Source organism: Lolium perenne, chromosome 3, assembly GCF_019359855.2.
Source record: "Lolium perenne isolate Kyuss_39 chromosome 3, Kyuss_2.0, whole genome shotgun sequence".
Classification (NCBI taxonomy): Eukaryota; Viridiplantae; Streptophyta; class Magnoliopsida; order Poales; family Poaceae; genus Lolium; species Lolium perenne.
The window spans coordinates 56,340,786-56,353,054 of NC_067246.2; the positions used below are offsets into that span (position 1 = coordinate 56,340,786).

The 12,269-nt window shown below is 49.3% G+C and overlaps 1 protein-coding gene and 2 non-coding genes across 3 annotated transcripts; all 3 read left to right on the forward strand.

The window, feature by feature from the left end:
• Positions 1-1,441: 1,441 nt before the first annotated feature.
• On the forward strand, positions 1,442-3,259 carry LOC127341185 (peroxidase 25). Its single transcript, XM_051366972.2, has 4 exons — positions 1,442-1,706; positions 1,906-2,085; positions 2,349-2,511; positions 2,665-3,259. The coding sequence occupies exons 1-4, from the start codon at positions 1,491-1,493 to the stop codon at positions 3,084-3,086; spliced, it is 981 nt and encodes a 326-aa protein (XP_051222932.1). The 5' UTR covers positions 1,442-1,490; the 3' UTR covers positions 3,087-3,259.
• Positions 3,260-3,406: 147 nt separating this feature from the next.
• TRNAP-AGG (transfer RNA proline (anticodon AGG)) lies at positions 3,407-3,478 on the forward strand. The gene has a single exon. It is a non-coding gene; the product is annotated as a tRNA-Pro (tRNA).
• Positions 3,479-3,567: 89 nt separating this feature from the next.
• TRNAP-AGG (transfer RNA proline (anticodon AGG)) lies at positions 3,568-3,639 on the forward strand. Its single transcript has one exon. It is a non-coding gene; the product is annotated as a tRNA-Pro (tRNA).
• Positions 3,640-12,269: the final 8,630 nt, after the last annotated feature.

A 12,269-nucleotide genomic window follows, 5' to 3' on the forward strand; every position in this document is an offset into this window, starting at 1 on the left:
TACTCAACATTTACAAAGTTCAAAAATCATTTTTGCAAAGTAGCATCCTATCATCCGGCTACTACTAGATTATGATAAAACATAAATTTTACTCGGTCGGTCTAATCTTGTATCTAAAAGTGAAATACAGGAGATCCCCTTCTTATCGTAGTCATGTTACTTTAATCTGATGAGTTTGTGTTAGCTAGCCCTCACAAATACCCAGCACGACACGTCCATATTGCTGCTGAAGATGACACCACAAAGTAGGTACAGTCTATCTGTTAGACTATGCTTATCAGTGCTCGGACATTATCCCTCTCTTATCATTTTTCAATCGTGCTACACTTTGGTTTGGTCTTCATGAAATGCAAAATGAGTGGTGGGAGTCCATACATGTCAAGCCCACCTGTGAGAAACGCTTCCACTAACTATTTCCCCATGTTCATCACGAGTGTATGTATGCTAGCAGGCCTTTGGCCTGTTACTGTAGCTTCCAATTCCCATGTTCTTCGTGAACCACAAGCACCACTGAATTAATACTACCTCCATTCCAAATTAGTTGACGCAGTTTTTTTTTTATAATATGAGCGAACGTACACATTAAAACTCGTCGAGATACATGTGTATCTAGACTAAAGCTGCGTCAATTAATTTGGAACAGAGGGAGTACCTCTTCTCTGTTTGTTGGTAAATATGGAAATTAGTCATGTAGCTGGAGTTCAATAATTAGTTTTCTGATTTATGCATCTATTTGAACAAATTATCTTTATCTTCCAAGTGTTCAAATCCATTGTGATCGCGTATTCAGACTGCTCAACGTTTAGTGCTCTGTCTGTCTTCAAGACTTGAGAGATCACCCTTCTCGGTCCAGACCAAGGAGCTTTAATCTTATTCATCTTACCTTGAAATGGTTGTCATAGGTGCGATTTTCTATGTTGTAAAGATTAGCTCAATAGCGTGACCACCTTTCTGAAATCAGGGTGATCTATCTTTGTAACGCAAATCAGGGTTGTCTGTGGTGACATTCTAGTATGAAACCTGAGCCTAGTACTATCAATGATACATGAGAATACGAAAAAGTCTCTAGAGTACTGCCTGTATAACCAGAATCACGTATGGCCTGCATCTGATTATCCTGGTTGCAAAAGGGGTATGAAGTACTGCTGATATGCTATGCTCGAGCATATGTTTGTGTTATGTGGGTGCAATTCGGCAATCTAGCACTTTCAAACTTGAGGGCTGAGTGGCTGCAGCTATCTTACATAACAAAACAACTTGTGCATAATTTGGTAAGGGGATATATCAATTATAAAATATGCAGGTTGATATTCTAGCTGTAATGCACACCATTCAGTAGTGCATGATCCACTTGCTACTCCACTAACCCAAAATTGCAACAGGATTGTAGTAATTGGAGAATAGCAAAAGCTGATCGACCCTATATAACGAGCAATACGGTTACATGATTGACACAACTAGAATTGTTGTTGATAACCCTTGCTCAGGCCATGGTAGCATCAGAAATAGCTGCTCTTTTCTTTTTATGCAACATTTTCCTGGGAGGTTCTTTGGTCCGAAGCCAAGGACTTCAGAGAGGATTCTATGACTCCATCTGTCCTGATGCGGAGGATATAGTGAGGTCTAGTGTTGAAAAGTATTACAACAACGATGCCACCATTGCCCCAGGCTTGCTCAGGCTGCACTTCCACGACTGTTTTGTCCAAGTTAATTTCTAGAAACCTCTCATCTGTACTACTTTGTGTTTCGGTACTCATGTTGTTACTCTGAATCCCATGCTATTTTTTTTCCTTTCTTTACTTTGCAATAGATGGCAATGCATACATAACAAGCCATTGGAAGGAAACGAGATTGTGTTGTTCTGCTTTCATGTCTGACATATGTTTCTGCTTACATGCTTTGTAGGGATGTGATGCTTCTGTTCTGATTTCTGGATCATCATCTGAAAGGAGTGCCCCACAGAATTTTGGTCTTAGGGGTTTTGAAGTAATAGATGATGCCAAGTCCCAGTTGGAAGTTACATGCCCCGGGGTGGTGTCTTGTGCAGATATATTGGCCCTCGCGGCACGGGATTCTGTTGATCTGGTGAGTATGTAACTATGCAAGTTTTATGCTGAACTCGTGCTGTTCCTCTCTTGTAACTGTTTTTGGCTGGGCACTGCTCGGTCTTTCTCTCTTTCTAATATAACAACGCATGCATTTCTCCTGCATGGTTCGAGAAAAGAAAAACTCCTGCTAAGAACTGTTCACCCTTTGATCGCAAGCCTGATGATTGAAGTTACTGTTTGTTGTTCTCATTCAAGAGTGATAACTGACTTGCTCATTGCACATTTTGTACCGATTGTAAGACTGGTGGGCCAAGCTGGGCAGTACCTCTTGGACGAAGAGATGGAAGAGTCTCATCAGCTTCAGATGCAAGGGCCTTGCCATCTCCCGCTGATCCTGTAGCGGTTCAGAGGCAAAAGTTTGCAGCTCAAGGACTGACTGACCATGACCTTGTAACACTAGTTGGTAATCTTCCTTTGTCCTTGATGCACGTACATCATGCATGGTCTTAGTGAACTGTGTTACAGTATTATCATACTGGAGTAGAATCTAATATTTCGGTGACAAATGCTATGACAAATTCACAACTGGCAACAAAAACCTTTTGACAATTTGTAGGTGCTCACACCATCGGGCAGACGGACTGCGGGCTGTTCCGGTACCGGCTGTACAACTTCACGGCGACAGGCAACGCAGACCCTTCGATCAGCCCGGCATTCCTGCAGCAGCTGCGGGCGCTGTGCCCACCCAACGGCGACCCATCGCGGCGTGTGGCGCTGGACAGGGACAGCGCAGGGTCGTTCGACGCGGCATTCTTCAAGAACGTGAGGGACGGAAACGCAGTGCTGGAGTCGGACCAGCGGCTGTGGGGCGACGACGCGACGCAGGGCGTGGTGCAGAAGTACGCAGGCAACGTCCGCGGCTTCTTCGGGCTCCGGTTCGCCTACGAGTTCCCCAAGGCCATGGTGAGCCTGAGCAGCGTCGCCGTGAAGACCGGGAGGCAGGGTGAGATAAGGAGGAGGTGCTCCAGGATCAACTGATATATCAATGGTTAGGGTGATGATGGGATGTTTGTAATAAACCATGGATAGCGTGTCCAAATAATTTAGCTTGCCGGTTTTCCCCTTTGTGTTCTGTGAGACAGGAGGAAGTGCTCTGCTCCATGATCATATGACTGATGGATAAGGAATACATGATGATAGGATCCTGCATACCTCGTGACTGGACTTTTGTTGCCACTTTTCCTTTTAAGTACTTTTGTTCTGTGTGGAGGCTAACGTTTGTTCCAGGATTACTTATTGAGATGCAGTGTACGAATACGAGATGATCTATTCACATAAAATGATCAGCGTTCGCACATGGGCATTTGGTCTAGTGGTATGATTCTCGCTTAGGGTGCGAGAGGTCCCGAGTTCAATTCTCGGAATGCCCCCTCGTTTGTTTTATTTTATTTTCATTAGCTCGTCGAATTCAGATAGACAGTAAACCATGTATTAAAGAGCCAAAATCCTAATCACAAAAGGGCATTTGGTCTAGTGGTATGATTCTCGCTTAGGGTGCGAGAGGTCCCGAGTTCAATTCTCGGAATGCCCCTTTTTCGTTTTTATTTATTTCATTTCCATCCGAGGAGAGCTCATCCTGCACTTAGCTCGTCGAATTTAGAGAGCAAAAATCCTGATTTTATTTTCGATATTGCAAAATCCCGATTGGATCTTGACAAATTTACACATTATATAATCAAATGAATTGGTGGAGCTTCTACTCTGCACCTATAAAAATGGAGCTGTACTCATATGTGATACAATTGTAGCTGTACTCATACTGTGCTTGATCTACAGTAAGAAAGAAAAAGGATAGATAGTGCCTGTTATTGTTAGGTACTTTTTTGTGCTGAATGCCTGAATGTTGTCACTTGTGTAATCTCAGTGGTCATACACATTACGTGTACGGTATATGTGATACAATTGTAGCCTATGTACTTAGCAAGCGAATTAAACTCGTATTTTAACGTGGAGTTCCATTTTTGAGAGCAGACGGAGCTTGGACCGTCCCTATCTCCCGCTACAGTGTTAGATAGGCGATTTGTGAGAGCAGCCAGTCAACCCGCCTCGCTCGCCGGAGATCTCCGGGTTCCCTCGCCTCCGACGGCCGCCTCGCCGGCGGGAGGTGGGGGAAACCGTAGATCCCGGCCTGTACATAGCGCAGGGTTAGGTAGGCCCTCGGCCGGCGGCGCCATGGAGGAGAAGGTGGTGTCGGTGGAGGTTTTGGTGTCGGTCTGCGTTCCCTCTCGCGGTGGCGCTCTGCGGAGCTTCGTCGCGCCGCGGCTGACTTCCTCGAGGCCGCCGGTCTTCGGATCTGTCGGCTTCGCAGTGCCCCGACCGGTTCCTTGGTGGCGGGGGATCCGGATGTTGAAGGAGATCAAGGAGAAGATGGCGTTGACTCCCAAAGCGACGGCGACGACGTTCAGGCGAGTAGGGTCTTTGGGCCCGGCGATTGGCGACTTCCCGGCTGCCTCGGGGCTGGCTCCCATCCAAGGCGTGAAGCGGAGCAGCGGCAGCGGCGCGTCACCGACGGCTCCAGCGCGCTGTCCTCGTCGGGACCTAGAAGAAGGAGTTACTTGTAATTTCCTTTTTTGTCTGGGTCTTTCTGTAAGAACTTTGGGTTAATACTATCTCCTCCTTTCGCGAAAAAAAACGTGGAGTTCCATTTAAGTGAGCATCCTCCTATTTTTCTAAAAAAGTGAACAACCCCCAAATCAACCTGCCCATTAGATATTTTTTTAGTTATAAAGTAAGTATCGGGAGAAAACCACCAAGAACCAAATCCTAGGTTTAACGCTTTGGTATTTTAAAGGTGAAAATTTTGAGGCGTATGTGATGACATCGTCAATCTCAAGACCCACCAGCTCAGTCTCTCGAATGTTTTCATAGGGACACATAGGGGTGAGTGTATGTATGCCACAAGCAGAACACCAATTCGGCAGCCGCTCCTAATTCACTAAAAACAGCTCCCTCTTGCCCCCTCTGATAATCGAGACAACGCACTTCAGCTACTTGTACACATCGATCTTAACTTGTAAAAATTCCCAATCGGCCAACTCTATCGAAGGGACCTCCTGCGCCACAAAGTTCCCAACTTTTCCCGCCAAGGTCTTCAGAATCCCTTTGTAACCATTTAACACATGGATTAACTTCTTCCTCCTTATGCACTTGTTTATTCCCCCTTTGTTTTTATATATAGGCCTCACATTTTAGGTATCAAGAAAACACATCAAATAAATAAATAACACGGTTAATCATGTGAAAATGCTCTGGCGTTTCAGGCTAATTAAACATGTTGCATGTGTTGTCTTTTTCTTTCGCAAAAAAATGTGTTGTCTTTTTCTCTATTGCAAGCAACTTTCGAAGTACGATCCAAGATCAAAATTAAGCAAATTTTCTTGATCGACGTTAATTAGTGGCCTTACATAGACGGGGAATGCATTTTTGATAGTGACCTTGTATATGTATAGAAAAGGGGAGGGAGTAGTTTCTTCGAGGAAGACAATTCCGAAATGCACCCACACCACACACCGTCTGCCACCCATGATCTCTATCCTGCACCCACCTCGTCCTGTTATATCTATACCGTAGTTTAAAGAAACTCATTCTATCAATCGAAGGGAAATGCTATGGCGCCAAAAGTCGCTAACCTCGACGGTGACGTGTACTCGCCAGACACTACAGGAATCCGGCAAGATGCCGACGGCTTACGGCCCTCGGCGTATCACCTACATGCCCTCGGCGTACGATACGCCGACGGGGCCCCTCGGCGTAGCTCCTCGGGGAAGGTGGGCCTCGGCAGAGGCCACGTGGCCCTCGGCGTAGCGTCGCCCGTCGGCGTAGACGAAGAAGGCCGACGGCAGGCCCCACCCGTCGGCGTACTGGCCGTCGGCGCAGCTCGCTAACCGGCACCGTCAAGGTGACGGCCGTTACGGCTACGCCGAGGGCCGCACCGTCGGCGTACGTCCACACGTGGCGCGTCCTGGGCGACCCTGGCGCACGATACGCCGAGGGGTACACCATCGGCGTAGCTCCACACGTGGCGCCACCTGAGCGACCCTGGCGCACGATACGCCGAGGGGCACACCAGGCTCTACCCCGAGGGGAATGCCATCGGCGTAGCCCTGTGCTATTTGGCACATTTTGGCCGCGTGGCGCGCCCTGGGCATACCAGGCGCTACCCCGAGGGGTATGCCGTCGGCGTAGCGGCAGCCATTTGGCACATTTTGGACGCGTGGCGCGCCCTGGGCATACCTGGCGCTACCCCGAGGCAAATAATAAACTTGCTTGGCTTTGTGAGCAACAATATAGACATCGGCTCCGGTATAGGTGGTGGAAGGCTTAACTTCAACTAACCCAATGGACTTGGTAATTCTCTGTCCACCTCTTGGGTCGAACCAATGACACTTGAACACAACGAGATTGAGTTGTTTGTTTGTACGATTGAAGGTCAGCTCGTATACATTCTCTAACCTCCCGTAGTAATCAAAGGTATCGGATCCTTTAGTGAAGACACCAGTATTTATCGTTTTTGGATTCGTCCGGCCCTTCTGGTGTGTCTCTGTATGGAATCGAAACCCATTCACGTCATACTTCTCATACTTCATGACGTCACGGTTACAACCTTGGGAAACACAGCTCAACTCATCTGTCATCTCAACGTTTGCATCAGCTCCCTACAAGCACGGTTCAAATTTGTTGTGTGCATTAGTTACGTGGAATAACAGGGACAAGTCACATATTGGTAGGTAAGAGGGACAGCTTAGACATTACTTTTTTCATGAACCAAGACACAAAGTTTATTTTTACTTCGGGAGCACCCTCTTTCAGTAGAGTGTCCAACTCCGCGCCCGTGGGATCGCGCGGAAGCCACCACTGTTCATCCGTGAATTCGCTGAAAGGATACAATAAGCATTAGACCGAGTTGAGTGTAGGTGATCGAAACTAGATACAATAAGCATTACACCATGTTACCTAATGAAATCGTGACCGCCATCGTCGTCGTCCCCCCCACCACTTCCTTCATGTTCATAAGCACATAGAGCATTATGCAATCCTTCTCTTCCCTCTCCAATCTATATTTTTGTCCTTTACCAGCCTTGCCACCGGGACATTGGAATAGTTGAAGCTTGGGGTCATTCATGGGCACGTCGACATTGTAACGAGAGACCGGGTTATGCAGAGTGGGAACTTCATCAGGATAGTACGTTGTTGCGGCATCTGCCATCTCCCGAAGGCACGTTGCCTCAGCTATGCATGCTTCAATCTTGGCTTTGTTTCCAGTTATCTTCCGAATATACTTGAACTCTCTCTCAATATAAAACTGCCACCGAAACTGCACTGGGCCACCCAAGAGTGCCTCGTTTGCGAGGTGCACAATGAGATGTGCCATCGGAGTAAAGAAGCCTGGCGGAAAGATCATCTCCAAATTGCATAGCAACTCCGGCACTTGAACTTGCAGCTTCTCAATAACCTTAGGACATATCCGCTTAGCACAGGCGTGCGGAAGAAATGGCTCAACTCCGCGAGCACTCGCCATATTTTCTCGGGAGATACCCTCGAAGCATCACCGGCATCAGCCGCTCAATCCATATATGATAGTCGTGACTCTTGAGCCCGGTGACTTTTCCCGTCGAAAGATTGACTCCCTTGCTCATATTCGAACAATAACCATCGGGAACATCACAACGTATTTTAGCCACTTGAATGCCTCCTTCTTTTGGATGGAATCAAGGCGTAAGTCGGCGTGCGGCTTGAACCAATTCTTTCGACGGCCGGTAGGACGTTGCATGTGTAATTTCTTCCTATCACGAGCTTCTCAACATCGACTCTAGCCTTGACATTATCCTTTGACTTCCGGGAATGTTTAGGCACGTGTGAAATAAGGACTCCGCGACATTCTTTACGGTGTGCATCACATCGATGTTATGGGGAAGTTCGAGGTCCTTGTAATACTCGAGCTTCGTTAAGGCTGCCTCGTGAGTCCGGTTGTGCGTTACACCATATCCCTCAAATTGATGGCCAGCTTCCGATGCCGCCGGCACGAGAGCACGTAGCTCGGCATCAACAGCTATACCATCTAACTTTGGCACCTCTGTTACTTCATGCACAACTTTGCCTTTCTTGAAGTTCTTTTTGTCTTCTGCGAACGGATGCCTCCGTTTGAGGTACCGCCGATTCGTGTCAAACGCAACATACTTGCGACCCTTATTTAGCCAAAGGAACTCAAGTCGATGCACGCACACTGGGCATGGCCATTTACCAACTGTACACCATCCGCATGTTAGGGCGTACCCGGGCATGTCATGCATGGTATACTTGCAACCAAACTTTCATGCAGAAGTTTGTCTTCGATGCTCGGTCGTACGTCAACGTCCCGTGGTGCCAAGAGTGGTTCAAATCATCCACAATCGGCTGCATGTAGACACTCAAGTTCTTCCCGGGTAATGGGGCCCTGGAATGATCAGCGACGAAACATGGTCTTCCTCGTCATTAGGACTCCGGGAGGGAGATTGAGCGGAATTACAAACACGGGCCAACAACCGTAATTGGCATTCGACATACCATATGGATTGAAGCCATCTGTAGCTATCGCAATTCTGACATTCCGAGCATCTGCTGCCCTATGGGGGTATTTTCTATCAAAGTTCTTCCATGCATTGCCATCAGATGGATGTCCCATCTTCGTCCGCCCCTGATTGTCCTTTATTCGAGTCCCCATCTTGTGCCACGTCATTTGTTTGGCGGTCTCCTCAGTCAAGTAAAGCCGCTGGATTCTTTTTATGAATGGGAGATACCGAAGAATCGACTTTGCGATCTTTGATCGCCTCACCCGACCATCCTTTCCCGTTACCTCTTCATACCTAGAGGCCTTACAAATGGGACAGTACTTGTCCTCCGCAAAGCTGTTTCGAAGAGAACACAGCCTTTTTCACAATAGTCTATCCTTTGATAATCCATGTTGAGCGCCGACATGAGTTGCCTCGTCTCGTGCAGGCTTTTAGGCAGACAATGCCCTTTGGGCAACATGTTACCAGTTGTTTTCAGACTTGCTTCGAAGCCGTCACGGGTGGTGTTGTACCGGGTCTTGTCGGCTAGACATTGGGAGATGGCATCGAGCTGAGAAATCTCGGCGCCATCGTACAGAGGCGTCTTAGCAGCGGCTATCATATCATAGAAGGCCTTCGCGGCTGGCTCTGGTTCCTCCGGTTCTGGCGGTTCCTCCCGTGAAGGTGGCGACTCTGGCATGTGGGCATCGACAAGATCATCTAGAAAGTCTGTAACCCCATCGTACTCATTGCCATTGAGCCGCTGCCGCATCACCTCACCTCTGTCACGTTCGTGCTCATCAAAGTCGATCTGCGTGACGTAACGAGGCATATACCCATATTGCAGAAGGTGTTTAAACATGTCATCCTTTCCACGACGGTGATGCTTCAAGCAACGATTGCACGGGCAAAGTGGCTGAACCTTCTGTTTTGTACCACGCGCCAACTCCTTCACTAAATGCCAAGTCTTCCTTATCCACTCATCTGTTTTATTAGTCGCACTAACACGGCCGGTGTACATCCATCCATTATCAGCCATCCTCTGCTCTATTGGAAGCCAAACGACAAGCATAGCATTTATATCAAATAGGAAAATGCATCATATTTTAATTTTAATTTTTTTAACAGGCAAAACGAATGCATCAACCTACATCTCTACTAGGTGGGCTCCTAGCAGCCGCCGGATCCGTAGATTGAGTACGTTCTCCATGCTCTACCCCGGTCCGAGTCAAAATTTCGGCAGCACCTCCCCGCTGCTCTCCCGATACACGTCTCGCCAAAAAGACAAGAGGATGTGCATCCGGAGAACAACGGTGAGGCGCTGCCGAAATCCTGACTTGGACCGGAGCAGAGCATGGAGAACGTACCCAACTACGGATCCACCGACTGTCCCGTAAATGCCGCAAGCGTTACGGTTGAAAATATGCTGACCACTAATGCATATTTATCCGCGTAACGCTTGAGGACGGGAAGTGACACCTAGGTTACGCAACTTGACTTAGAAAATGAATCTAGTGACATAAATAAAATGCGGAGAAGAAGTTCGAAATTTTGCTCACCCTCGGCTGTAGAGGAAGTAGTGGAACAACCGAGTGTCGATGTCGGCGACCGTCGAGAAGCGCGTCAAGATCCGGGATCGTCACACCGGGAGGCTCACGACGAGGCGGTCACGGCATAGCCTATTACAAATCCATGTTATTAGAACAAATTCACATTTGCATTTCTATTTCCATTCACATTCACATTTCTATTTCACATGCACATTACACATTACAAATCCGGGATCGTCATTTCTATTTCACATTCACATTTCTATTTCACATTCACATTACACATTACAAATACGGGATCGTCATTTCTATTCACATTCACATTACACATTACACATTTCTATTTCAACTATACACATTTCTATTTCAACCAATACTAAAGCAAAACAAAGATGAAAAAAAAGAGGTAAATCACTTACCATCTGCGGGACAAGTGGCGACGGGAGGAGGGGGCCGGGGGCCAGAGGAGGCTGGCAGGAGGCGGCGTCGGGAGGAGGGGGCCGGGGCCAGAGGAGGCGGCGGGAGGAGGGGCCGGGGCCAGAGGAGGCAGCTGCGGTAGCGGGAGGAGGGGGCGACGGGAGGAGGGGGCCGGGGCCAGAGGAGGCGGCGGCGGGCAGGAGGCGGCGACGGGAGGAGGGAGCAGGTGCCAGAGGAGGCGGGCAGGATGCGGCGACGGGAAGGTGGAGGGCGACAGGAGGAGCGGGGCCGGCGGCGAGGGGCTCGGGTGAGGTGGAGGGGCTGCGGCGAGGGGCTCGGGTGAGGAGGGGGCGGCGGCGAGGGGCTCGGGTGAGGAGGGGGCGGCGGCGAGGGGCTCGGGTGAGGAGGAGGGGCGGCGGCGCGGGGCTCAGGTGAGGAGAGGAGGGCGCGGCGGCGCAGGTGAGGAGGGTGCGGGGGAGAGACAGGAGTGCGTTTTTTGCGGGGCTCAGGTGCGGTGCGGGCCGATTTGGGTAAGAAACCCTATCTACCCCGACGGCCACCCTCGGCTTAGCTGGGACATAGCTACGCCGAGGGCCACCCTCGGCATACTTTTTTTTTTCTTTGCCAACTGTAAACCCTCAGGTCTTGGAAGTGGTGCTAACACTAGCCACGGCATTTCTCATTGCTGCTGTGCTAGCTACCGTGTCGTTCTTCGTGTGCCTGCGGCGTCGGTTTGCTGAGGTGCATGAAGATTGGGAGGACGAGTTCGGCCCGCATCGATCGGTTTGCTGCTAGGGTTTCCCTCGCTACACCGAGGGCTAATTGACGAAGTCACCACTAGCTCCGTTTACTTTGCCAACTGTGCAAAACGGGGCCGCCGGGACATGCGGTATGGCCGTACCGGGCGCGCGCGTGCACCCGTCCGCCAACGCGCGAAACGGAAAACATTTAGCACATAAAATGACGCGTCCTAGACCTAAAAACATTTTCCCTCCATTTATTGAGCGAAGGAAAGTGTCGCCCCAGTTCAAATCCGGTCAGTTTCCAGCGGATTCGGCGGGGCACCGCAGGAAGCGGGTGGGATTCCCAGATGGCTTCCGCGCGCATATGGCATGTGATAGGTGGTGCGTAGGAGGTATCCTACCGCTGCGCGGAGGTCCCGCGCGATACTGAAATGCGCACCATGTAGCTGCTTCACAAAAAAAAGCCCTTCCGGCACCCCGAAAATGGAAAAACCGTCGCCCGTGGTTCGGATTGGAAATCCGCGACCGGGGCCTTGCTTCCCATCCTAAGGCCCACGCACGTGCCAAATATGGCTTCGTTCCGACAAACTATGTGGTGAAACGGGCCGTTTCCTACTCATTTCTTCTATAAATGTCCCTAGACTACCCTCTCAACCAGGGGGTCTGAGAGGGGCAAATGAATCTGGTCCGTTCCTTTCACCTAGCACAGTAACTTCCTAATCCCACTTTTCACCTCAGCCGTCGGATGTGGTAATCTTTGTTCCACCGGCCGCTGCTTGTTCTGGGTGCATGACGGCTGGGCCCATACCTGCGTGGGGCCGTTTGTTTGAGACGGTGAGTGTCCGTGCTCGCGTCGATCAGAAAATTAAAACGGTGAAAACCCTAGCCTCACCGAGAGCTACCTCTCCCCAATCCCGTGCCTCC